Source organism: Melospiza georgiana, chromosome 10 (assembly GCF_028018845.1).
Source record: "Melospiza georgiana isolate bMelGeo1 chromosome 10, bMelGeo1.pri, whole genome shotgun sequence".
NCBI classification, from domain to species: Eukaryota; Metazoa; Chordata; class Aves; order Passeriformes; family Passerellidae; genus Melospiza; species Melospiza georgiana.
In genome coordinates this window covers 10,624,090-10,651,568 of record NC_080439.1, presented here as the reverse complement: position 1 = coordinate 10,651,568, position 27,479 = coordinate 10,624,090, and the positions used below count along the sequence as shown (strand labels likewise).

Below are 27,479 nucleotides of genomic sequence, written 5' to 3'. Positions count from 1 at the left end.
CTGTAAGTTTTCACTGGTCTACCTCCATCACACCAATACAGAGACCACAACACAGAATGAAAAATTGCTTTATTTATTTATTTATTTAATTGTTTATTTTTTTGCCTGAGAGAAACCCCTAGATGAGGGGTTCATCACAAGTATGGCTGGGCCCACAAACCAGGGCCCTTCAAGGGAGATCTCTCTGAGCTCCTGGCTGCCCTGCTGGGTAACACAGGTGGAGACTCTGTGGGGCAAAGAGCAGAAGGCTGTGGCCCTGATGGCTCATGATGGGGCTCTAACATGCTCTGAGCTCTTTTCAGAGTGTGGCATGTTTGCCTACAGCCTCTTCCCTGCTTGCATCATATCACTATCAGCAGTATTAAGGGCACGTGGTCCCAAGGACAGTAACACACTCGGCCAAGAGTGGAGCTTCTTTTAAACTTGCTGAGATTTGAACTTTTTTGACATGTCAAGGAGTCAGATCGTGCCTCTGCCAGGGTTGCCCAGCAGCTCCTGGGTTTTTTGGCCAAGTGCTTGGTGTGCTGCAGCTGCAGCCTCCAGGAAGGCTCTGGGCACCCCTGCATGCTGAGCAGCAGGTGCTGAGCTGCTGCTGGCCCAGTGCACACAGGACAGGCATTTCCCAAATGTGGCCACTGTGAGGAGGCAGCAGGGAAAGGACTTCCCACATGGGCTACCTCAGGATGGTCCCTCCACCAAGAGGAAGCAATGTAAGAGAAATCATGCAGCCCATGCTGATTTTCAGGCCTGGGAAACTATGCATTGCAGGGCATTTAGTCATATAAATACAGTGAGACAAGAGAGGGACAGACAGGGAGCACGAAATACATGCTTCTTTTTTAGAGCAGGAGGCTTCTCACACTGACTACTGCAAAAGGCTTGTGACATTTTATGTTGAGCCAGGTAAGACACTTGGCTCCCTAAGGTACCTGCTCTTAAAAAAACTGCTTCTATCTTTAGTTACACAAACTCCTTATGAACTGCTCAGGGGACTTATAAAGTCCTTCTCACAAGCTTTCTCTCACCGGCTGAATTTTTAAAAAATATCAGAAATCATCATGATAATACAGAAAGTCCCCAGAACTCTTTAGAAGCAGGAAACTGTAAACAGCAACATCCTGAGTTTCAGTAAATAATTAAAATGCAAAACAGAAACACCAGCAAAGCAGATGTTAGGTGCAGATTCCTGTAATATGAATTTCGTTGAAGCTCCCCAAACTTGTTACCCCCCCAGCCAGCCTGTGAAATCTGGTGTATTTTGGATACTAAGCATTAACTCCCACTCCTCACCCTTGCCACCAGTGGTACTCCTACAGGAAAAGGAGCTCTTCTGCTAAATACCATGTGGGCTGCATTTTTCAGCGTGTAGCAACTCTGTGGCAGGGCAGCTATTCCTAAGCCCAAGGGCAGAGAATCTTCCTCTCAAAAATAAGAGCACTTACAGAAACCTTCCTGTGTGTCACAAAATAGCTCCCAGACAGGGCAGATGAAGGACAAAGAATTAAGAGCAGATTACAGTCCTGGAAGACAGGAACAAATGAACTGTTTGTCAGGAACCCTGCTGGTGTAAGGCAATGCTACCTGGAGCACTCACGGCATCTCTGCTTTTGTAACTGTGCCGGGTGCTGAGAAATTACAGGGTTGGCTCCCTATAATTTTATCAATACATTGCCACACCTAATGTGATTTATGATTTTTGCTTGTGATAATCTTAAAGCTGTAGCTGCTTCAGTGCTATGAATGCATAGAGCATCACCCTTTTCATCAAAAGCAGGAATGATGTTTCCAGCCTGTATATTTTACGAAGAAAATTCACAAATATGAACAACAAAACTTGGAAAGCTGTGTAAAGAAATTTTGTTGTTTTATGTGGAGAGTTTCAACCCTGCAATATTTGACCACCTAATGGCCATGTTAACTCTCAAAGCCAGCTGAACTACAGTTTCCCACTTGTTGCCACCGCCTCATATACCCCACTGACAGCAATTCCAGCCATCCCACTGATATTTCCCCCCAGCTCCTGCTCCCCAGACACTGCTGGCAATACAAGCTGAGCCACTGCTGTTTGCAACATCCATCTCACCAGCACAATTCAAGCTTCTCTCCATGCATTTGTTCAGCCTGCAGTGACTTTTGTGCCTATCAACATTACTAAACCACACAGGCACTGAACCTCCCAGGGCAAGGTTTTGTAAGCAGGCTTATTTTTATGTTGCAAAGAACCTGCTGGAGCCCTGATCACTTACTGCAGGGTTTCCCCCTTCTCACTTGGGGAGTTGGCTGTTCTCTTTATAGCTCCATGCACTAACTGAATTCCCCTTGCTTGTGTGTACTGGTATTTATCACATCAGACCACCTGTGGCATTTAAACACCTGATTGGAAATGACTCAGCAGCAAAATCCTGTGGGGAGGTGATTTGCTACACAGGAGTGATTGTAAACAGGCACCAAAAACTCCCAAGCAGGGCCCAAGAACAGATACAGATGTTTTCATGACGCTGTCTGAGCTGATGTTATCTATTACCAGCAGAGCTAGTCAAACCTCAGAAATCTATTACAGCAAAACATTTTCCTTCTGATTATTTCAGTGTCAATCATGGGCTACAAAATTTTAAGGTAAAAAGAAGTCAAAATTTGTATGGCAGAATAACCACTGGCTCTCACCACCATGTCCACGTTCCCAGGAAGGTTTTCACATAAATGCCAAACTAGCTTAGAGCCAGGCACCAAACTGAAAGCCAAGTTTCCTTGATTTCTTCCTCATCCAAGCCCCTCCTCCCTCCCCCATACCTTATTACTGCTATTGAAATGTTTTATGCACAAGGCTTCAATACTCTTTTGGACATGTGTTGAACTGCAGAGGGTTTTATTTTTCCCCAAATTGTAGCTGAGCCTTTTTGCTTTGTAACAGAGCAGAAATCCTGGTGTTTGTTGAGCGGAACTTTTGCAAATTAGCTTGTAGCAGAAGGTACAATGTCAATCATCATGGAATTATAACATTCACCATGAACATTCTAAACACCTCTGAACAGATGAACTACTAAGAACTTGCTTCTTTAATTTCTTCAGGATTTTTGAAATTTGGGCAAGGCACTATAAATCAGGCATTATCTCCTCACAGTACGAAGGACCCTGTGAAAGATTTCACATATTCTCCTTGCAGTCCTTTGGGATGTGAGAAAAAAAAATGCTTGGTTTGGTTCCACTTTAATCCTTTAAGCAGCACTAAAAGGACCTCCAAGCAGACAGGTATTTTCTTGAGAAGCGTCCACAGTTTTGAAGAGGAAAAAGTGCTGTCCTTGTCAGTGACTGTGGAGTAAGGAGGGTGCAGCAGAGACAGAATGGAAGAGGGACAGCAGGGATAAGCAGACTTTGGGCTCTGCCAGGAAGAGAGAACTGAAGAGGGTTTAATGTGCAAATCTTGAGTGCTGTTTTGCAAAGATTCTATATTTTAAACCCATTCTTCTGATAAGATTGCAGTGCAAGAACAGGACAGTGACCAAAGAACAAACCTCACATATGAGATAAATACCCTCCCCTCCTCACCACGAGCAGCACACACGCCTGATGGGGTGCTGGAGGCACCTGAGATGTCCCATGCTGGCATCCACTGCAGAGCTGCTCTGGAAAGCCCTCCTGCCAAGGAGGCCACTCTGCAAAAGTCATATGGCACGTGGAATGCTGTCCTCTCATGTGCATCTGCCTCCAGCTGTGGTCCTTCCCCCATGGAATTTCGACCAGTGGTGGCAGCCATAGCTGTGAGTGTTACCACAGGAGAGCTCACAAAGGCCAGAAACAAAAGCACCTTCTCATCTCTCCTTCCTGCATCCAGCCAGTTCTGCTCCTTCAGGGGTCACCAGCTGCCCTGAGCACACCACAAGCTGCTCACAACAATTTCTGGGCCCTCTCTGAGTCTCTGGAAAGTACCTGCACTATCACTGGCTGTTTCTGCAAACAGATCTATACTCAGTCATGCATCTTTCTTTACTTGACTTCAGGTCTTTCTGCCAACACAGCAAATTTGGGCTCCCATTGCATAGGTGAAGGCAACTGAAATTTGTCCACTCTGTCATAGCAGGAGTTGAGCTATTCCTCAGCAAAGCATAGCATGAGGAAAGGGAAAAATGTGCAGCTGCCCAAATGCAGGGATTCTGCAGAGCCTGCACGTGGGATGAGATGCTCCTGTGGGACACGACCCTGTGACAACTTGAGCGAATCTCTGTCACAATGTCACCCAGCTGATACCTGAATGAAAGGATGACTCCAGCATTGATTCACAGCCATGAGGGGCACAGCACTCTGCTGCCAGCACTGCAGGTTTTGCCTGGGTCTGTCCCCTCCCAGCCCAAGGGACAGAAGCCTGCAGTGTCACTGGTGCCTGTGGGCAGTGATGAGCACGGGGTGCAGTGAGTTTCCACCTGTGCTGTGTTACAGCATTGACCTTGGCCAGACTCCTGTCTGATCATTGCAGTCTGCTCACCAGCCCTGTTTGATACGTCTGGGAACCACTGAGGGAAGGTGAAGTGTCACATGCAGTGCTCCTGATGAAAGATCTCTTTGAACCCTGGAGCTCTGGCTGCCTGGAACTGTGCCCTGCTCACCAAAATCCATCCAGATATAGCACCCAATAGATGATGTTTCCATGGCCCAAACACTCCTCTCCATTCCAACTAATTTCTAATACCCCCCCTGAAGTAATTTCTTACAGTTTTCCTCATTGGTTTCTAAAAATAGATTTTTTTTTCCCCTACATACCTGGCTGGGGGGGTTTGTTTGATTTTTTGGTTTCAGCAACTTCCTCAAAACCCAGGACCATGTCTGAGAAATCAGGTTTCCAGCACAGATGCTGCTGAGAGCAGTGGTTTTCAGGGCTGTTCCTCTGTTATTAGCGAGAATTGGGAGGTTGGACTGTATCACATTGTGCTGAGAATACAAAGTGAGAAATGAAAGGAGAAAGAGCAGCTTGTGTGAGAGCCCTTTCATTCAGAAGGGAAGAGTGAGGCATGGTGAACACCTTCAACACAGCACTGATGTGAAATCCTGAGGCCACCAATTAGCCTGGGCATGGGGAGAGGGAGGGGCAGAGCAGGCAGGACTTCAGTGCAGTGCACCAGCAGGTGCATTCCCAACAGCCCCCACAGCAGAGGGCTCCTGGGTAAAGCACAGCCTAATGACCATTATTTCCAAGAACACAAGTAACTTATCTGTAAACATCATTCCCCCAACCAGGCATTAGCTGGAAAAAAAAGCAGCTTTGGGGAGAGATACTAATTACACAGCTCTCAACAGCTGGACTTTGATCATAATTACAGTGCCTTTTTCATCTTACATTAGTGGCTTTCAGCTGCAGCTAGGTGGGCACTTCTTGGAAGGTGGAAATCCCGCCTGTTTCAGATAATCTGCTCTTTTTATGACTCAGAGCTGACCTGGGTTTTGTGCAGCACAGGATGAGCTCCCACGGTGCCATCCAAGGCAGCAATTCATGGGGTCAGTGGCCTGGCCCTTCAGTGCAGGTGCTTCTGTCATTACAGCAGCACCTCCCAAGTCCCAGAGCCAGGGCACTGAGTGTGCATATTCCTGATTTCAAGGATTTCCCTTTACAACGAAAGTAGAAGGAGAAAGAGTTCGAGGTCTGCTGAATTTTAGCATCCCTCAGCTCTTTCCGTTTAAGAAGAAGAAAGATGGGCAGACTCAGGATACACCTGTCCAAACAACCTCACTGCAGTCACAACCTACATTTGCATCCTTCACTTCTGCAAAAGGATGTACATCCCCTTCTCAGCACCCACTGCTCCTTTGCCCCTCTGCCAGCTGGGCTGCAGCTCCAGCACTGATCTCCAGCACTCAGCAATGAGTGGGGCTGTGAAGGAGGAGGCTGTGACCCAGCTGATTCCCTATGATTCTTTGTGATGCTTTGCTTTGATACCCACATTTTTAATAGCCTCAATGAGGGAGCTGGGCTGTTGAGGCAGAGGCTGAAGTGGCTTAAACAATCACACACAGCACAGAGTCTGGGCACTCAGCTGTTTTTCCTCATCTGGGGCACTGAATTACTGTGTTCTCTGGATATATAATTTCACAGTGGCATGTGAAATGGCAGGCATAAGGCACATGAGCATCATAGAGGCACATTAATGCTCCTCACTGTGCTCTGCGTTCACCTCTTGACAGAGGAAACGTTTTAGCTGGCTCCCACGTGTCCTCCTGCTGCACACCCCCAAACTGAAGAGGTAAGTAGATGAAGCAACAGCAGAGGGTAAATCAAAGCCACAAATCTTAAGAGTTAACTGGGATTTATAACTTATTCCCCCTCCACGCTGAACTACAGGGATATCTGTGTGGCATGCATCCCTCCCAGCAGTTTAACAGAGTTTAAAACACTTTTCACTATTGGTTTTTTGCCAGCATACCTCAACGTTATCAGTTTGCTGGTTAGATAATTACTAGATGTAATTTTAAAGTTGCAAAGAAGCACACTGGTATTAGCTAAATAAAGTATTTTGGCCACATCAAAGCAGAAGTGTTTGAAACTGTGTAAAATAAATGCAATTCTGAAACTATTGAATGTTAAAGCAGTCAGAGAAATGTCACATAACACATTATGAATGTGCAACCAATGGAGCTTAAAGATGAAGACCCTCTATGTCTCAGACTGAGAAAAATATCTTTGCGATCAGCTTTGAGCTGATTTTGACCTGTGGCAGAGCACAGTCACTAACAATTGAACAAATGCCACTCTTGGCTCATGTAAACAGACATGCATAACAGCTGAGAGATGTTGTTACTCTAAGCTGTATCTCAGACAGGTTTTATGACTGAGGGGTGTCACAAATTCTGTTTGTCCTGAGGCTTCCCACACTGCAGTGGTCACTTAAAAACTCATCATGCTGCTCAGGCATGTGGTGAGGAGCAGCATTTCTACTGTAAGGCCTGACTTGCTGGGTGAGGTAGATTTGTAGGGATTGAAAGGCTTATTAAAAAAGTTCCACCAAATACAGCCAATGGATTCTTTTCTCTTTAATTCATGCTCCAGCTGAATTTTTTGCACCACAGCACCAATTTTCAGAACCTGTTATTTGGCGTGAGGTGGGATACAAACTGGCAGGAGCTGACGGGCTGGGAAGCTGTCCCAGAGATCAGGTACACTTCCCAGTGTACACTTCTTGCTTTTTTCCTTTTTCTTCATTTTCACTTTTGGAGTTTGCCTGGCTGGGGCTTCCAGCCATGGAAACATTAGTGCGCTCAGGACTCCATAGCTGCCCGCCCAAACCCACCTTGCTGGGTGGGCACTGCTCTGGTGCTGCTTTCTTGTGACTCCCACACTTTCTGCTGGCCACAGGCACATCCCCGCCGGGCTCAGCAGGGCTGGGTGGATTTGCAGGAGGCCAGAGCGTGGCTGCATGTGCCTGGCCAGCCCTGGGCTGCTGTTGTGGAAGGTCTCCCTGGGGAATCCAATACCCCCGGCTTCATTCCACCTTCCTGTGCCCGGCAGCGCGGCCAAGGACCGTGCGCTATTTCCCAGCCTCTCTCCTTTCCCTCTGCTGGCCCCAAACGCGGCCCCTCCTCGCTGCCAGGTCTCCACTCTCCTCCCCAGGACCTTCACACAGCAGTGGCACCAAACACCCGGCTGGGGGGGGATAAAAGACCCCACAAACCTTGCAACAAAGCACAACAGTGGGGAAACAACCCAGGGATCGTCACCAAGCTGCCTGCAATGCCACGGGCTGGGTGATGGTGGCCAAGCCCTTTCTCCACCACAGAGCTCTGCAGCAGGGCAGCCTTCCCCAGCACGCTGTGGAGGATGCAGAGTTAATAGTTAACTCTTCCAGGGATTAATGCCTCGGTGAGACACCAGCCAGGCTTTTACAAAACACAGACAGAAACCAGTCTTATAAAGGAGCTCAACAAGTGACTGTGCCCAGAGGATTTCACCTCTCCGAACTTTACGACTGGAAAAATACCATCTACATGTCATTTGCATGCTTAAATATAGTATCTTCTATTGGGAGAAACAAACAAACCGACAATGTGATACTGTGACACCTCGTGTGGACATGCTCTTTTATCTGCTGGAAAGTTATAAAACTCGGCGTAACAACAAAGCTAAAATAAGAGTGGTTGTCAAGCTCTGATGCTGGCTGTTAGACAGAAGGAAAAAATATTCCTGGAAAATTGCTCTCTCTTAGAAAGCAGTTTTTTCCTTCTCTGAATCTTTTAAATTAATTATTTATCCTTTAAATTCCAAAATCTCAGGGCTCAATAGGTCAGCTTGTGTTATTCCCAGAAGTTTCTTTCACTTAAAGAAACAAACAAACACACAACAGAAACCTAAAGCCATTCCTGTACTACCCAAAGCACAGTGCAACCTTCTGCTCCAAAACACCAGGGAAAGATACTATCAGCCTTCGTGTTATTTATCATATTTTTTTTCCCCTCTAATGCCAAAGAGGAAAAGGGGATATCTTAAACGGATGCCTATAATTAAACAGTAACCTGTTAGAAAGCCAAAAATAATAATAAGCTCCAGTGAGCATGAAGAGAGCGGCACATTTTTTCCGCGTGCAGCCCAGCTGCCGGCGGCCGATAGCAGGAAAGTTAACGATTATCAGGAGGCTGAGATAAGCGCTGCGATAAGCGGGGTTACGTCACTCACCGCGGGATGCAGGCATCGGGGTAGTACGGCAAGGTGCTGAAAGGTGCTGCTTCAAAATTCATTTCCTTCCAGCCCCTCCCTGGGGACAAACTGAAATAAAATAAATAAATAGATATAAAGCCAGCAGGCTAAAAGCAATAAGGTCAAGTGGTACACGAGGTACAACTTTAGAGATTTATTTTACACTTGCGGATGGGTGGGATCTGCCAGGGGCTTGGCCAATGGGATTGGTCCCGTTACCCGAGCATCACCACCACTCCCTCCTCGCCAGCTGGGCATCTTCTGCACAGATATTTTCCCCTCCTCTCAACATCCTTAATAAACTTTGGTGTGCGCTGGCCACACTTGTTGTTGGGAGCTCATCTGGGGCTTCTCTGAACTTCTGATCTCGCCGGTCATTGGTTGCCTGCCCGCCTGACTTCACAGTTTAATTTTGGCAGCTCTTGCAATTTTACAAACTGCTGTGGCCGCTGGTCATCCTCGTCTCCAGATGGCCGGAGTTTCCTCTGCTGGGTGCAGTGCCTGTGCTGAATTTCATCCTCCTTTAAAAGCTTCCCTTGTCAGCTCTGGGGTTGGTACCTGCTTATAGCTGCCTGGGGAAATTTTCAGTGTCCCTCCCACCGTACACAGTTCACACAGTCTGTTGTGGTCACAGTTTCAAAACGGAATGACAAAATACGGGGAAATTCCTCAATTAAAAATAACTTTTTTTTTAAACTTTTGCCTCTCTGCCTCCCCTTCCTGCCCTCCTCCCTGCAAGAGAGCTATCACATATATTTGTTAATCTTTTCCCTTTTTTAGCTTTTCATTTTTTAAAAAAAAAGTGAGATCATATAAAAATCTTGCATTGTTCTGGTGTCCTCTAAATAACATATACATTTTCCACATTTAAAAACCCCCAATATTTTCAATGACTTTGAGGAGATAGTAAAAGTAAGAAAATAGAAATCACATCTTTGTCAGACATTAAAGCTTAGAGAAAAAAGAGTGAAATCCACCAAAACAAACTACCAAAGATGAAAAGCTGATCTGATTTTCCTGAAACAGCACAAAAGCAAGAAAGGATGGCTTTAATTCTCTCTCCACCACCTCTTTTTCTTTTTTTACTATTCTCTTTTGAGTCACACAAAACGTCATTCAGGAAAGCAACCTGTTTTGTCCCCCTGTTTTTTTCCCCCTCCATGATTTATCCAAATAGTACAGGCTGTAAACCTATCCTGGTTTTGTGGGTTTGGAGAATGAATGAAATATGAATCAGGAGCTAAATTAAAATGGATTCCAGCAGGAAAAAAATAGCACCTACATATCTGTGCACCAGAGGGATTGCATCTTCAAGCAGACTTATACATTTGTGTGGACAAGGGGAAGTGTAAGGGACTGATCTATAGCTCACCTATAGTGAATATTTTGTGCCAGTGTCAGCAATAATTCCAGCCACCCCTGGGGCAAAAGTCAGGAACCCTCTGAGATGGCAGCAATTGCCTCTTATTTTTCCCCTCTGTGTTTTCCTTGTAGGAAATGTTGGTTTGAAGAATGTCACGTGGAAACATTTTCTTTGCTGCCTGTGCCAGGGTGGCAGGAGAGCTATTTCAGACTTGACATTCTCCACCCACACTCAGCCTGATAGCTTCTAACATCTGTGAATTGTGAATCCTGTAAACTCGCAGGGCTGATCCCCAACCAAGCCCAAGCAGCTTTCACTAAGTGGCTCTCACCAAGGAAGAGAGGCTGGAAGTGAAGGATATGTTTATTAACTGGAGTTAAGGGCTCCCTGCTGCTGGACACTGCTTCCCCTGCCTGGCCCGTGGAGGAACAGTAATATCAAACATCTTTTGTCTCTTAGGCTGAACCCTGGAATAAACATCAAACATTTTAGTTTGTCTTATTGGGGAAGAGGTATGGGAAACTCCAAATCTGCTGGGGAGAAGAGAGAAAGATTCACAGCAGGGTTTGCACACACACAAAGCAGCCCAGGGAGAGCTTCAGAGGGGCTGCATCCTCTTCTGCTGCTGAAATCAGGGCAGTGGGCAAATACCTCCAGGGAATGGGCAAGGAGGGCCACACCAACTCTTGGTCCACACTGCCAGCCTGGCTCTGGTCTAGGCCTTGAGCATCCACCCTTAACCACAGACACAGCAAGGAAGTGCTCTCCCTGCCCAGACCATACCCCAGGACATGCTTTCAATCTGTACCCATGGATGTGGGCATGGATAACCAACCATGCACACAGGCAGCAGGCTGGGCTCTGGACCCACTGCTGAGACCTCGTGCTTGCTCCTGGAGAAACACCAGAAGCTGCTTGGACTTTGTCTACCATGCCCATGGTGGGATTAGCTGTTACCTCCTCCAGCCTGACTTCATGGAAGAGTGGTCATGCATTGTGTGCTCTCCAAACAGTCTGGAAAAGTTTGCCTCCCCTCATAGGTTTCAACCTAAAAGGCAAAAGAAATGTCATGAGAAAATGCTGTTCTTGAGAAGCCCTGCTCTACCTTCTTCATGGGAGCTGGAGAAGGGTCTCTCCCAGAATGGCCTGGGTGCAATGGCCAATGCTTGGGGAGCAGGGAATAACTCCCAGCTGGAGACAGACCCTCTTCTGATACTGGCCAGTCTCCTCACCCAGCAGGTGCCCAGATCACACATCCCAAGGGCTTTGTCAAGTAAAACTGGCAGCTCCTGACCTTGCTGGTGCTGGGCTGGCCCCTGTCTGGGGGTGCAGCTGCCCTCTGGTTTTACACTGCCTTAGCTCTGCACAGCCTTGGCACCCCAGGCACAGTAAATACAAGTCTGTTACAGCCCAAACCCAAAATCCTGTGGTTCCTGTTTGCAGTGCTGAACACATCTTGCAGTGCTGCAGTTAAGTGATAGTCTCCAGCTAGCAATTCACACCAAAAGAATAACTTATTCTGAAAAAAAAATTAATTTTAAAAAGCAGCACCACATAATTCTGATGAGATATAGCAGCTTGTAGCAGGGCTCTCTTCTCACTCACAAGTCATTGATGAGAGACATTTCTAGCAAGGACATTTCCACAAAAATTTCAAAAGGGGCTGCCTAAGACCTGTACCACCCCTCATGCCTGGAGTTGGGTAAATGCAAATTGCTCATGGTTTGATTTTCCTTAGCTGTGCACACACCAGCTTTTCCCAGAGAACTGGACATTTTCAGCCTGCCACAGAATTCTGGACATGTTCTGAGGTAGCTCAGAATATCTATCGTTTGCTTTATCCTGCTGGAAAAGGGAGCCATGGAAACTCAGAGGCAGTAGTGTACAAAAGCCCCCTGCAAAGCCACCAAGTGTCCTGATTTCTCTCCAGAAACCCAAACAGCCTTCCTGCCACAGCCAACACATAGCTATGGGTTGACTGACCGGGAATTTGGGCAGGGATGTTCACCAGTGCAGTGAGGTTGCATGCAGCTCCTCTCAGCTGCAAGGCACGCTGCATAGCACAGCCAGCAGTGGAAACACAAGCACAGGGTGTGTGCCTGTGTGCATTGCCAGTGCCCTGTGCATAGCTGGGAGGCTCTCGGGGCTCCTGGTATTTGGCCAAGTTCATTTGCACTGCCATAAAGGAAACCTACTGGGAGATGGAGCCTGAGACGTTTGAGAGCTGGGATTTCACGGTGGGGGGTTGGTATATGAGGACTAGTAAATTTAATTGAAGAAGAAGTTATCTGGGGAGAAATTCTTTACTTTAAGAAGAAATTCTCTGCTGTGTGGGTGGTGAGGCAGTGGAACAGGTTGCCCAGAGAAGCTGTGGATGCCCATCCCTGCAAGCGCTGAAGGCCAGGCAGGACGGAGCTCTGAGCAGCCTGTTCTAGTGGGAGGTGTCCCTTCCCCGCACAAGGGGCTTGGGTGATCTTGGATGGAAGGGTCTTTGAGGTCCCTTCCAACCCAAACCAATGCCCGGCTCTGTGACCCTGGGGGCAGAGGCAAGGCGAGCTCCTTTCAGGGGCAGAGGGGCTGGCCACACGCTCGGTGCGGCCGGTGGATGTGCGGGCTGCAGGCACGCGTCCCGCAGGAAGCGGGGCTGCCGGGGATCTGTCTGGACAGCGGATTTACAGCCGGCCCCGGAGCAGGCAGCGCACCAGGCATGTGCGTAGGTGGGCAGGAATGCGGTGCCCCGCTCCGCTCCGCCGCTTCCACGTCTGCGGCGGACAAACAGCCAGGAAACAGCTGCGGGACACTCTCCCGTTACCCTCCGTGCCCCGCTCCCGCCCCAGGCTGGCGCTGCATTGACCGGGAGATTATCCTTTGGAGAGGCAAACATTGCTGTCCCCGCGAGGAGACTGCTGCGGGGGATTTGCGATGGTCCCCGCACCGCCACCGCGGTCAGGATGGCTGTGAGAGCCCCGCTCCTGAAAAGGGCACAAGGAAGAGGCGCTTTCCTGACATCTCTGTGCCTCCAGCCCTGTTCGTGGCTCCGGGAACCTCCGAACCACTTGGAGCTGAAGAAGACAGGAGGATGCTTTGCTCTGAGCCACCTTGGCAACTGCTGGCTTCAGGATTTGCCTGAAATCAGACCCACCCTTTATGCCAGGGGCTGAAACGATTCATTCACAGCTTGGGGTTTCCAGGGGAGTGGTTGTGGTACTTTGTTGGTTTGTTTGGATTTTTTTTTTTTTTTTTTTTTTTTGTTAAGTTAAAATTAATTTCTTTTAAGAGCAAGAAGTCTCTGGGATATTTGGGGAAATTTTTTTTTTGTTAGAAAAGGTGAAGAGAAGGAAATAATTCCCTCCTACCATCAGTAAAATGTTTTTACCTTGGCTATTCAAGGGAAGAGAAAGCCACATCGGCATGTCTTTTGAGCACATTTTTCAATTTTTCAATTTTAACTAAATATTAGGGATGTTTAAAGGTTTCAAAGGAATTAAGGCTTTAGGAGTTTCATGAACAGAAGTAAGCAAAGACAACTATTCAGTAGCTCCAGTGAAGGGAAAGAGGAAACAGGAGTATGACCCTCACAGGATCTGGAGGATCTCCCCGAATGCTGTGATGGTAGGGGAAAAGCTTCCTTAAGAATTCAGATTTTGCCTCTGGCTAATTTCTGATCCCACTGCTTCAGAAGTGTCAAATTTCTGGCTTTTTTCCAAGCTTTCCCCCCTGCACCTTCCATATTGAGAGACAAGGGATGGGAAGAGAGCAAACTTTAAATAATAAATTAATAAATAAACCCACCACAATTCCACACACGACCCTGCCCGTTCCCCCCAGCACCTTTGTCCCTGGTGCAGACACAAAGCAGTAAAGAAGGGCACTCACACCCCAGGTCCCCACGCTGGCACTGCCCTGCCTGGGGAGCACAGACCTGCTGGTGGGGCTGAGCCCAGCAGCAGCTCCCCCCCACATCTGTGCAACATCTGGGCAGGTCATGCTTGGTCACCAATGACCAAGAGTGGCCCAGGACTGATGGCAATCCAGTGGGCCAGCAGTGCAGCACAACCCCACAGGCACATCTGGTGTCCCAATGTACTCCTCCCCACATCCTTCTCCTGTTCAACCTGGACATCTCAGTGCCAACAACTGTGGGCTTTAAAACACACACCAGCTTCAAGCTGCCATCTCCGTGTGAATACCACACACCTGGAGCTCTGCACAGTCCTCATGCTGGCCATCAACTGCTTAGGCAGAGTTAGGAGGCAGCAAAGGGCAGGGCAGTGTTCCAGCTCTGCTCAACAGGACAATGGGAACTGCTTTCAGAGCTGTCTGGTTGCCTTTGGTGTCTCCTGTGTCACATCTGTAGTGCCACAGCATCATCCACTCAACTGCAAAGGTCAGTATAGTTTGCAGGGGTAACAGATATTTTTGTGAGGCACAAACCACTTCTTGAGTGTTTGTCCCCAGGATCTTGTCTCAGCAGGAGCTCAGATGACAGGGACTGGAAGACTGACATCCTCAGAGGGGTAAAGCTGAGGTCTTCCATGCTCTCATCCCTCACCATCTACAACTACACCATCTACAACTACACCAACTACAAAAACTTCGTAGTTTTTTCAGGGCATGCCCCAGTTCTCTGCTTGAGCAATCCTGAAACTATTAATACTTTTAAGTAAGCCAGAACAGCTACAACAGGAGTTTCCCACTGCCTCCCTTTCTACTCCAACCCCACAGCTTCTAGCAAAGCACTTTTTACACTTTTCCTGTTCTCCCACATGCTTATGGAGACTCCCAGCTCCCATGGGACACTGAGGGCATCCTTTGTTTCCTCTGGGCTTTCCCATCTTCCAAGTCCCAGGGCAGAGACTGGTTCTAGGAGAAAGCCCAGAGCAGCCATCTCAGCAGGTTAATTCAGTTGTGCTCTGGGCTTCCTGCAAGCGCCAGCTCCATGTGTTTCCATGGGATTGGGCTAAGCCAAAAAGCTTGCCTGAGGCTGGCCTCACTTCTAACCCATCAGCCTCTTTATCTCACTGACCCCCCCATCAAGGTCCTCAGAGGTGTAGTTTCCTATGTCACAGTCTGTTGGGTAAGCCTCAGTGCAGCCATGGATGTCCCCTCTCCTGGAGACATTCCCACCACTGAGGGCCACACTGTGTCTGTTCTCTCCAAAATTTGGGGCAGCAGAAAGTTTTGACCCTTGTTCTCGAGCTGGAAAGAGATGGTAGAGGAGAAGACTTGAAGCTGAACCTGTGTTTTGGATGCTGCAGTCTCCATTTTCTCCCCTTTGAGGAGTCATCAAACAAAAGTAACTATAAGGGTAATAGCATCAGTGGAGAGCAGATGTGAGCACTGGAGAGGTTTCTTTCCACTGTTACTAAAAACCAGGGCACTTCTCCCTATGAAGAGGGAGCAGAGGGAAGTAGATATAAGAGACCAAATCTGGAGTATTGCTCCATGTCCCTTGCCAAGCCTTATGGTTATTCAGGCACACGTGAAGAAGGCAAACCACAGAGCAGCGACTACAGTGATAAATCAGGAGCAAGGCCGAAAGAAGGCTCTCTCTCTCTCTGGCCCCAGGAGAGCCTGCCCTGTCCTCGAGAGCTGGCAGGCCACTGTGCAGCTCCCACGGGAAGCTCCTGCCACCCGAGGCAGAGGAGGGAATTTCCCTGCCCGACGTCAGCGCAGCTGTGCCGCATCTCCAGGGCTGTTCCGAGACACCGCGGGGCCACAGCCCGGCCCCGAGCGGGCCTGCAGGCCGCAGCGGCCCAGGACAGGTGCCAGCACCCTGCCGTGGGGTCAGGGCTGCGTATCAAAGGGGTGGCTGGTCTGTGTAGGTGGAAGGCTTGGTCTCCCCACTCAGCTGCCACACGACATGTCTGGCATTCTGGCAAGAGCTGTGCCACAAATACGCACAGCGTCATCACACCCTGCAGGGTCAGGCCCAGGCTGGGGACAGGAACCTCAGTGAGCACATCCCTGTGGGTGAAGGTCTGCCCCAGCCCTGCTGTGCAGTGAGGGGTGGGGAAGGAGGGCAGGACTGGGAGCTCCCTGCAGTTTCCCATCAGTTCTCTAGCCCAGGCTCACACTCATCATCTCACCACAGACCCATCCCAGAGTTTTCTCACGCTCTGCTCACATCTTCCAGGTGTTCACATCAGAAGCTTCAGAGGCTGGTTCCTGGAATTCCAGGGTATCAGCTTCTGAAGTGCTGCTGACAGCCAGCAGCACCAGCCCAGCATCAAATGAAAGAAGAGGCTTCCTCTACGTAAAGCAAAGCAAAAGATTTGCTGAATCAAGTTTTCTGTGAGGAGAGATTGACTAAGAGAGAAAGTTCCTAAGAAGAACAGCATTTACTGTCAGCTTCAATGGAACACAGAGAAATGCAGTAAACCGAGTTTATTGCTGCATCACTCATCTTTCACAGCCTCTCACTCTTCCTCGTGAGTCAGAGCTGAGCTGAATTGTAGCAATGTCATGCTGCTGCTATCAACCCTGCTGCTCCTGCACCTTCCCATCTCCTGCCTGCTCTGCAAAAGTAGAAACCTCTCTGCCCTTTTGGCAGATGCAGAAAATAAATCCTCAATGCAAAAGCATTGGTCTCAAAAGAATTTCTCGTTTCCAAACAGGATACAACAAAATCTCATTGCTTGGCTGGCAGAGCTCTAGTTCCCAGCATTAAGGCTATGTCTCTCCTGCAATCCAAGGTGCAAGCACAGCTCCTGCAGGCATACCTGAACTAATGGGATTAAAGCCAGTTCAAGAACAGTAGCAATTAAAACAAAAATCCCTAAAGCATTAACCACTAGCAATGGAAGCCCTGGTTGCAAACCTGCACATCCTCTGCTAAAGCCTGCACTTCCACACCTCCCCAGCCAGCAGAACCCAGCTCACCATTAAGGTGGGTGTGTTCACATAGGCAGTGATTTCTCTCCTGTCTGTGCTGCAGATAGAGCCCAAGAATGCCTGCAGTTAGGGGCACAGGTCCTTTTCCAGGCTTGCAGTTTGAAATACACTAGGGGTGGGATGTACTTAACTCTGCTCGTTGGTGCATCCTCCTCAGGATGGAGCACAAAATCCACTTAATCACTGACAGTAGAGGACATAAAATAAGAGTTTGGTGTCACTGAAGTTAATAAAACCTTCTTTCCTGTCTCAGAGCAAAGCTGAGGAAAGCTGAAGAGCCAGTGTTTCATGTCTTTATGGAGAAGATAACAACTAAAAGAGAGTCTCTTGCATTACCCCCATCCTTGTGCTTTGATGTTAATAACCATACATGCATCCCTGAAAAAAAACAAAGCCTCGCATGTGATATGATCAAACCTTCGCACCTCACTTTTTCCAAAGTGAAACAATTTCTGCTGTGACTCAGCCCAAGCACGTCATACACTGCACCCTTGTAGTAGGCAAAAGATAACTCCCTGTCCCAAACTCCCAGCTCAGCTTCAGCTTTTCAGACTGGGGTAATTTTCCCACAGCCACGGGATGGCAGAAGCCAGAATTGCTCATCCCTGGGAGGTGAGGCTGCCAGAAGTGACACCATCGGTAACCCAGCTAACACCAGAGGTACCCACACACAGGTAATCCCACATTTGAGAAGCCCAGTCCCTCCTTCTGAGGGGATCAAATCTCCCCCAGGCAGCAACGCTGTGGGCAGAATGAGAACCAATAGTTGGTTTTCAACAATCAGAACAATCAGCCTCTCAAAAACCTCGGCAACGCTGCCTGGTCTGAGGCAGCGCTGCGCAGGAAAGGGAGTGTGCGTAACAGTGCCATCTGGTGATCCCTGTCACCGGGGATCCCTGTCATCTGGTGATCCCTGCCATCCTGTGATCCCTGTCACTGGGGACCCCTGCCACCGGGGATCCCTGTCACCAGGCATCCCTGTCACTGGTGATCCCTGCCATCCTGTGATCCCTGTCACTGGGGATCCCTGCCATCTGGTGATGCCTGCCATCTGGTGATCCCTGCCACCAGGGATTCCTGTCCTTTGGTGATCCCTGCCACCGGGGATCCCTGTCACGGTCATCTCTGCCACTGGTGATCCCTATCATTGGTGATCCCTGCCCTCTGGGGATCGCTGCATCTGGTGATCCCTGCCACTGTGGATCCTTGTCGCTGGTGATTCCTGTCACAGGAGATCCCTGTCACTGGGGACCCCTGCCCATGGCATTATTGACAGCTGGGCAGTGGCCCCCAAAACTCCTGGTACCAGTGGGACTGGCTCCAATGTGCTCCACAGAGCCTTTACTGCCACGTCTCACTGCTGTTGTCTTATGGGGTAACGGGTCAGAAGCACTCCAGAGCAGGGATAAGGGTGAAGGAGGGTGCTTTGTGTTCTCCCTGCGTATTGGCTTTCCTGGGAAGTCCTGCAGGCATGAGTTTTAGAGAAACTGAGCTAGGTCCCTCTGTTCCCCATCCTATTGCCATGCATCAAAAGGCTGCATGAGCCAAATTCTCCTTTTGTGGTGGCCATTAACTTTCCATACTTTTTTCCAGGAGGCTGCTCCAGATTCACTGAGAGACCATGGTCTGTGTGGGTGTGAAAGCAGAGGTCAGCTGTGTCTTGCAAGAGTGCACTACCCTGAAGAGCAAGGGTATTTTAGCCCCTAGGTCCACATTTGAGACAAGTGCAGAGATGGGAGACATTCCTGCTTCTTTCTGTGGTGGTTTTGTTTGATTTTTTTTCCCAAGTCACCCTTCCTAAGAGTAGAGCTCCAAAGCATGGCACAGGTTGGTCAAACAGCATCAGTTCAGAAACCTTAACACCACCTGCCTCCTGCTCAAGCATTCCCAGCAATAACTCCACTAAACATAGCATCTCTTCCAAGTCCTGTGGAGCCCAGACAGAATACACACCACTCCTGCACCAAAATCTGCCAAGGCTCAAGACAGCACTAAGGAACAACGAAAATGCAAGGGATGCTGATTAGCCACTGAGCAGTCATGGGCTGTCTGCATGCCTACAATCCACAATAAATATCAAATAACTGGCATTCCTTGTTCCCTTCATGCTCACCATCAAAGAGATACCATCCAGGTCCTCCAGGGAAAGGTTCTGAAAGAGCAGTGGTCACTCAAGGCTGATGACAGCTTTGAGAAAAACCTGTCACTTAACACTGCTCTTTCCAGCCTGCTGCAAAGGGAGGAGGGGACACCTGCCAAACCTCTCAGGCAGCTGTAGCCCAGCAAGTGCATCATTAATGGACCAATGGATGTCCCCATATCCCAGGGAGATACAGGTGAATCTGTCCAGTAAGTCTTCTCAGAAGATGAGGAAGGGGAATGCTCATAAGGACTTTGATGTTTTCTCCAGTCTCAGGAATGGTCCAGAACTGTTCACGTTCTCCTTCTGGGAGAGCTGGCTTCACATACCTCTGGCAGGATGTATTATAGACCTCCCTCTGCTCTAATAAGAGTAGGGTGCAAAAAAACAACTCCAAACATATAAACCCTTTCCAGAGTCTGCAAAGCTCACAGTAACACCACTCTGTGTTTCTTTGCCTGATACTAACTCTTACTCTGGTCTCCTGCCTCTCAGGAAATGAGAAGCTTCTTCAATGTCTTCCAGTTCTCATGTCATGAGGTCTCTACTTGAAAGTGGTGTTGAATGTGATTTAGATGATATTTCTGAAAGCTTCTTTTCAAACAGATTTATAAATAAAATATGTTCCTGTCTAAGAGCACCTAATTAATGCCTCTTTCCAAATACCTTAACCTGAAGCATTGGCAATCAATGACTAGGCAGACAGGTTTTAAGAAAGTCTCTTCTAAAACGAATTGCAACATGCAGATTCTGTGTTGTTAAAACGATTCACATGCCTTTTTCACACATGATTTCAAGTCACTAAGGTAGGCAAGACCACACAATATAACTTAATACATAGCAATCAAAACTTTCCACACCATCCTTTAATACAAAGCCATGTCCCTATGTAATAAGTGATGCAACAGAATTTCCCTCAAGTCCCAGTTCCTACAATTGAAGCTTAAGCCCAGCAAAAAAAGAATTAAAATTCTTTGGTTGCTGCTGAATCACCGGCTGCATTGGGTTATTTTCCTGTGCATTAGACTTTAATTATAACTAAGCTTTAGCCATCTGTTCTACTCCCTAATTACAGATGCAACAAATATTTCACAATGCCAACCGTTAAAGCGATCTAAGAAAGCTCCATCTATGGTGTGCAAGGTTGGCTTCACTGGAGCCCTTTGCACTCCTTTTTAAGCACTGGGGAAGAGGAGAGGATCCTCTGCACATGAAGCAGATCCTGTTATTAATTGAGCTTTTCTATGTCACACCTCGTGGAAGGACTGTAAACTTCCCTGTGCCAAGGCACAGAGGGCCACAGCAGTGCTGCGTGCTGGTGGCCTCTAACCCAGAAGTTCCTGTCCCACAAGGACTTGAAAGAAAGATGAGCAGATGATTCAGAACAGCTGATGCATCAGCAGTTACAGCATTGGGAAAGGACTGACATAAATTCTGGGGGGTTTTTTGATGTGGATGCTAAAGGTGCTTCAACCCCAGCTGCCCACCTGGCTCCTCTTGCTGTGGCTGTTCTCACACCACACACATCCTACTAGGGCAAATCTCTAGTAGTTTTGGGTAAGTTCCTACTAGTAAATCCCTAGAATTACTAGCGTAAACCCCTAGAAAGTGTTTCAGCTTTATCACTTCATGGGCCATTTTCTCATCCACATGAAGAAAGGTGGGACTTGACATCATTCTGTGCTCAGCAGCATCTGAAGGCAAAGCCCCCATTGTGTTCCATGCCTGCTGCAACAATAATTATCTAGAGGGCTGGATGAAGACACCCCAAGCACCCAGAGCAGCACACCTGGCCTATCTGGGAGCATGGTTACCCACTCTCCCTGCACATCTGGGGCTGGCTGTTGGATGGCCCAGGAGGAGAAGCTTGCTGCAGGCTCTGGAGCCTCTCAGTCACCTTCCCCAGAGCTCTGCTCACTGTCACGGGACTCTGCTGCAGCTGCCTGAGCTGCCACCACCACAGTGCCCTGTGCTGAACCCTGCCCTGTCCACAGCCCCAAGCACACTCGTAGCTGTAGGGCTGTGCTTGTGCCTCCACCAACCACCTGGACAACTGCCCAGTGTTTTGTAATTGCACACGCCGCCACTGACCTCAGCAATACCTTCACCAGTCATAGTCAGATGCCTGCTGAGCTCCAGAGCTGTTATTCATCACAAAAAGATTTGGTTTCACAGCAGCTGCCTGCAACTGTGTCCGTGCCCAGTTGTGGAGAGGAGGGCACGTCCTGCCCAGGTACATGCCACGGGCTACTTTTCGTTTGTGTGTGTGTCTGGGGAAAGCACAGACGAAGAGGAAAAGAGAAGAAAAGGTTGAATTCACAGAGCTGAAGTGTGAATGCTTATATTTGTTAGTGTACCAGAGAGAATATAGCTTTTTAGACAAAAGAGAAAGTTAAGAAAGGGTAGAGTAACCCAGAAGCTCATACAGTTTCCATGGTGGGATTTCACATAGTTATATTTAAATTATCTCATCTCCTGCATCCACAGTAAGTTTCAAATGATATCCAGTGGTTTCTCACCACAATTATATGTAAGACCCTCTTTACATTTCTAACATTTAGGTGTACGCCCAGACTTTCACTCTGAATGTAATGTTAAATTGAATTTTTAAAAAGTAATCAACCAACACTCCTCTGCTGTGCTTTGACAAGGACCCAAAACCACCACGTTTCTTGTGGTTTTCTTCTAAAATCATTATGACAGGGCTGAGTGGAATCACGAGGCAGGTTTGCTGAGTGGTTTGGTTCTGAGAATATAATGGAGTCCAGAGTCAAAGTATTTATCTCTGACATCAGGGCAAGGGATCACAGTGTTTCTGTATTCATAACCATGTGCTTGCATGTCCTAGCCTCTGGGTGATTATGTATCACACAAGGTGATAACATGCACACTGAGAATAACCCTGCAGGAGACACCATGCATGAAAAGAAGCCACTCTCCGTGATAACTTCCGTGAAGTTGGTCCTAGAGCCAGAAAATCCTGCTCCGTCATTCTAGTTCAACTTTAGGCCATAAGGAAAGTAACAGCAGAATAATATCAGTTGCTTCAGCCTCAAGGAAGAAGCAGAACAAGGTCTAGCATTCTCCAAAGACCTCCTAAAGCTTTCCAGAGCCATATGTGGAGTTATGCCCTTGGGCAAAGCAAAGTCTTATTTATCTCTGCAAAGATCCTGAAAGCTGGTGTCTTCCCTTTCTGCCACAGAGGTCTGTTTGGTGTTGCATTCAGGAACCATTTGAGAAATGACCAGAGACAAGAGAAGCCCATGGATGAGAGTGCAACATGAAGTTAAAAACCTAAATATAAGCATCAAAACCAATATAAACAGGACACATGGATCCAGGTCTGGGCTGAAACTGTCCTTATTCTAGTCATAAAAGAATTCTCACTGACTTCAGTAAGGTTTTAGCCACTGGGATATTGTTTTCAGTTTAATTAACAGGCTCCAGCTGTATCTTTCCCTTTTTTGTATTTTCCCACTTTTCATGCCCTGGGGAGTGCTCAGCAAGCAAGCAGCCTGGGGAGCAGGTATGCAGAAATCCCTCTTAGCACAGGAGTCAGAGCTGTGAGCAACTTTCCCTGTGCTGAGGCTGACATGGACACTGTGAACAAATACCTGTGAGGAAGCAAGATGAGGGGATCTGCTTAAGGACATCAAATAATTCACTGTGGCATTTTTCAAGAGCTAAGTTAAAAGGGAATCAATCTCTTCATTTGAATTATTCCCCCTCCCCCTTGCATAAAAGGATAAAAACCTGTTTTTCTTCCCACACATGATCAGTTTTACTCAATATTATTTCTGTTCCTGATCTCCCTTTACTGCACCCCTGGGCCAGCAGTTCTGTACTGCAAAGCCCAAGAGAGGAGGAGGCAGCACAGTGGAACACAGGAGCCCAAACAAGAGCTGCATGCTTTGAGTCAGATGTGTGTTCTTACTCACAGATATAGCACAAATTCTGAATCAAACCCCTGGATTTTCCCCACCCACCACCCCATGTTCACTGAACATCCCAGGCAATAAATTCAGCATGTCGGTCTGGAATATGAAGTTATGCTCTCTGCATAGCAAGGACAGCTGCGCTGCACTGAGCACACACTCACAATGTAGAATTATATTGATTTTGGCTGAGCTCAACACTGCTGACCTCAAGATGTGTGATGCCAGATGAAGATTAATGGTGAGGAATCTGGATGGATCAACTACTAGATTCTGTAGACAAGTTTGCCATGTCTGTGAGACACGTATGTTGAGCTGTCCTGCTGGTCTCTGAGCAGACCCATGGCAAGCTCACCCCAGCCAGGTAAGATTCAGCTCAGGACCCAAAGCTGTGCTGTTATTTGAGTCTGGCTGAGACCCCAGACCAATATACTCAGCACCAACATGGTTGTGCCTCAGTCCAGTGCTGGCTTTGGTCCAGACCAGACAGGGGCTCACATCTGTCTGCAAACACTGCACTGCCATCTCCATCCAGCCAGGTCTGATCCTGCTGGGCTCTGTGCCCCATCATCTCAGATCAGAACAACCAGAGGCTGTAGGAGAAACTCCTGCACTTCACAGGTCAAGAACTGTGCAAGCCAGGCTGGGGAAGCCACTCAGCACATTCAGGCTGTCCTTAGACAATGCAGCTGACCAAAAGCAAGTTATTTGCATGTAAACAAGTCGTCCTGCTTGCAGCAGCAGAAAGCATCACAAATATGCAAGTTACAGTAACTTTCCAGAAAAGGAGAGGAAGGAATAGGTGGAGACCTGCTCGGAGGTGATTAAGTGGAGAGAGTCATATGCCCTAACCACAGTGCACCTGCTCCCAGGCTCTCCTGCTCCAGCCCTCGGCATCCTCACATCACTCTCCACATCAATACAAGCCCAATGCATCTCTCCGTGCCTGAGGCAGCTCAGGAATTCCCAGCAGAGCAGGAACAGGAGCCCGGAGAGGGGCAGAGCTGGGATAGGGAGCTGGAAAGGGTAAGAGAAGGGCAAAGAGCCCTGTGGTCACTGCTTGTTTGCCACGTGGAAAGGATCAAAGGAACAGCAGCCCCTTTCTGCAAACATCCCCTGCCCTGCAAGAGCCATATGGGCCAAGGTTTCCTGCAGCAGGCACACAGCTGGTGTGGCCACCAGCATGGCTTTCTTGGGCTCCAATCTCAATGAAATGGAAGGCAACTTTGCCAGGGCTGCCTTGCGTTTTGGCAGCCAGCTAACACAGGCGACTGCCTGTGGTTAGAGAGTGCCCTACAGGCAAGAGCACCAGATGCCTGTCGTGGGGAATTGTTGAAGAAAATCCAAGAGGTTTGGACCATCTAAAAGCGTAGAAAGAGGTTCATAAGTGCAGGAAAAATTATTGACTCTGTCACGGAATAGGGAAGCAGCCCTTAAGCAATGAAAGATAAAAAAGCATGATTATAGCACACTGTATTCAGCACAGACAGACCCCGGCAGAGGGGATAGTCTGGAGTCCCAAAGTTAAGGCTGTAGAGATCCTCTGATGATGTGTTTGAGTACAGGTCTCCTCCAAAGTTGAATATGTAGCTGTAGAAACTAGGGTTGGCAGAAACGGTTTAACCTGTTTGTGCTACAAGTCCAAAATATGTGCCATTCTGGAGCAGCCTGCTGGAAGAGGTTTTGCTACAATCTTGGAAAGACATTGGAACATGAGAATGGATCTCCAAGGATACCTGACAGGGAAACACTCTCATTGCCCTAGCTTCTATGTATTGTCAGTATGAACTATTCCTTTTCTTTCTGATAAAGTTGGGTCAACAAGAAGTTACTTTTTTTTTTTTTTTTTTTTTTTTGGAATAATGGGTTGAGTTGAGGTCAGAGGTTTTAGTACATACACTATGTCAATGGCTTGAACTGATCATACAGCCATAATCTGGTACCAAGCCACAAACCTTCAAAGACTGAGCTTTTGCAACAAAGAACATGTGTACATGGAAGAAAACTCCCGTGAATGCCACCTGGTTTCCTTGCAGACTCATAGAGATGTATAGACCAGGTATAGATGATGTACATAAATGTGCAGTGAGCTGGAAAAGAGGGCCCACAAAATAGTCAGGACAAGGATGGTCCTCAGAAAAATCGAAGTTGTTCTCATCTGTGTGCTAACTCAGCTGCCCAGCAACCATGAACCTCTGTCTTGAGCATCACAAATGAAAAAAGATTCATCAAAGACATGCTAAGAAACGCTGGGCTCAAACACCAAGTTTGCTTTCTAATGGAAATGACCTGCTAGATATTGAACATTGTGGGTTATTTGCTGGTGCCAATGGGGAACAAGTCACACAAGATTAAATCATAAACATCAGAACTCAAAATATTAATTCTTGGCTTGCAAATGAATGTCACTTCAATTAAGGAGATGCTGCCTTGTGCTTGCAAACGTTGGAGCCCCTGAGGCTTTTATGGGTGTGAGGATCAAAACAGCCAAGCTGTTCTGATCCAGTGCAGTGGTACACACAGCACCACTACAAATGAAAGAAAAAGGACAAAAAAATCTCCTTCTCCAAGAACTAGACAGCTAAATATTGTGGTGTGACCATGCAACTCTGGTAGAACCAGGTGAGGAGAAACCACATGAAAGACAACTGGAAAGCCAGCTGGAGCTGGTGTTGAGAAATGCTGTCACCTGCCACTCTGCAGTGGATCCCAGCTGGCCACTCTGTTCCTGAGCAAAAGTAGCTTTAGCTCTGGGAAGTTCAAAGACAACTCATCATCCTGGGCAGCTTGTCTTCTGCTCTCTACCCACAACCCATGACCCGGACAAAGTCTGTCATTCTAAGGCAAGATAATTATACCCAACATCATTAGCAACAAAACAATTAATTCCTAATTCTAGTGCTTATACAAAGAAGATGAAGATAAGAAGGAGAACAAACTCTTTGCAAATGCAGCAGGGCATTGACTGTCTGCATATGCCTCACTTAATTACCTATTCAAAAGGAACAAAGCGTCTTTCATACTGTGACTCCAAAAATTAATTAGTCTCAGATCTCATTAAATAAAGATCCAGTTCGACTCTAATTAAATTAGGCTGTGTTTGACAATCAGCTGCAGTCTAGCTATTGCAGGCAGCAAGCTCCTTTTCCTCACATCTCTCCCAGGTGTCACAGAGTCAGGGATGCTGGCATCATCTGCAGCCCTGACCCTGCCACCAAGATGGAGCAGGACCAGGATGCCCTCAGGCTTGGGGGTAGCTGGCACACAGGAAACCTCTCTGACTTCACGTCTTCTGCTTCAAGAACTAATGTCTCAGGGAGAACCAGCTTCTCTGCAGTCAGACAACACACACTCAGCATTGTATTTCAGCATGTTCTGGTTTTTGTCACTGCTGTGTTCAGCCCCAGATGTTCCACATAACCCTGCAAACTCTCTATCTCTGACTGCTGGAGCAGACTCAGCCTGGCCTCAGCATTTGTTCTCTTCACGATTTCTCAAGGACAAACACAAGGCAAAGAATCATATTCTGGGCTTCAGCTAGAGGATGAAGGTCAAGGAGAAGACACAGTTTCTCCAAAAAACAAGAGAAAGGCTGAAGTTTATTACATCACCCTATCCCCACTGATGCTGACACAGGGTTCTGCCCTCTGAGGGCTGAACCCAGCTTTCAATGCAGGCTTCCTTCTGCACCACTCAGGAGTGGTGGGATCTCAACCACAGCAATATCTTTCCTGCTGAGCTGGTGCCTTGCAAGTCTCATTATCCTGCAGCTGGTACAGGACAATTCACCTCCCACATTTTCTCCTGTTCTGTCAGACACCAAAGAGAAGCTTAAGGTAAAGGGACTAAGCTCATCCTTGGGTTAAAGGGGTGGGTTACAGCACACCAGCCTCACCAGGATCCTACCTGCAGCACTTCATCATTCTTTAATTTAATATTTTCCAGCTTTGGGAAGCTGGAATAGTCAGAGTCAAGTCAGAGATGTTAATATTGCATTTAATAACCCAGTCATATATCTTTCATTAGGTCCCTAATTTTAAACTGGAAGGAGCTTTTTGTACTCACAGCTTTCTCTAGTAAAAAGTTACACCATGTAATGGCTAAGTGTGACAAGAGCAGCTCTGATAAGAGGAAAGAAATGCACAGCTTCAAGTTGGAGGCACTCTCCTTTGGATTGTTCTGCACTTCACAGCCACCAATTTACTTTTATGCTCCAGCTTCTGAGAGAAAGTGAGCAGGAAGCATCTGGATAACCTCCATGTCACTCAATAGGTAGTGGACTCCTCCTCCCCTTTCCTTCACTTTTTTGAGGCTGGAATTATCACCTCCTTAGCTGCCTCTTTTATCAGAACTGCTTCATCTCTTTACTCATCAACTCATTCTTTTGAATCTTGACTAAATTACCAGAAACCTAAATTTTTCCCAAAAATTCACTGGGAAATATAATGAGCAAGAAACTCAGGGTAACTGCTC

The 27,479-nt window shown here is 47.6% G+C and overlaps 1 protein-coding gene across 1 annotated transcript in view; it reads right to left on the bottom strand.

Annotated features, from left to right (window-relative positions):
• The window catches only part of TP63 (tumor protein p63), a 100,413-nt gene extending 89,381 nt beyond the window's left edge, over positions 1-11,032 (bottom strand). The window contains exons 1-2 of the mRNA XM_058031109.1: positions 10,995-11,032; positions 8,654-8,743 (exon numbers count right to left, since the gene is read on the bottom strand). Coding sequence (XP_057887092.1) covers positions 8,654-8,743; positions 10,995-11,032 — 128 coding nt within the window. The remainder of the gene's footprint in view (positions 1-8,653; positions 8,744-10,994) is intronic.
• Between the last annotated feature and the right edge of the window lie 16,447 nt (positions 11,033-27,479).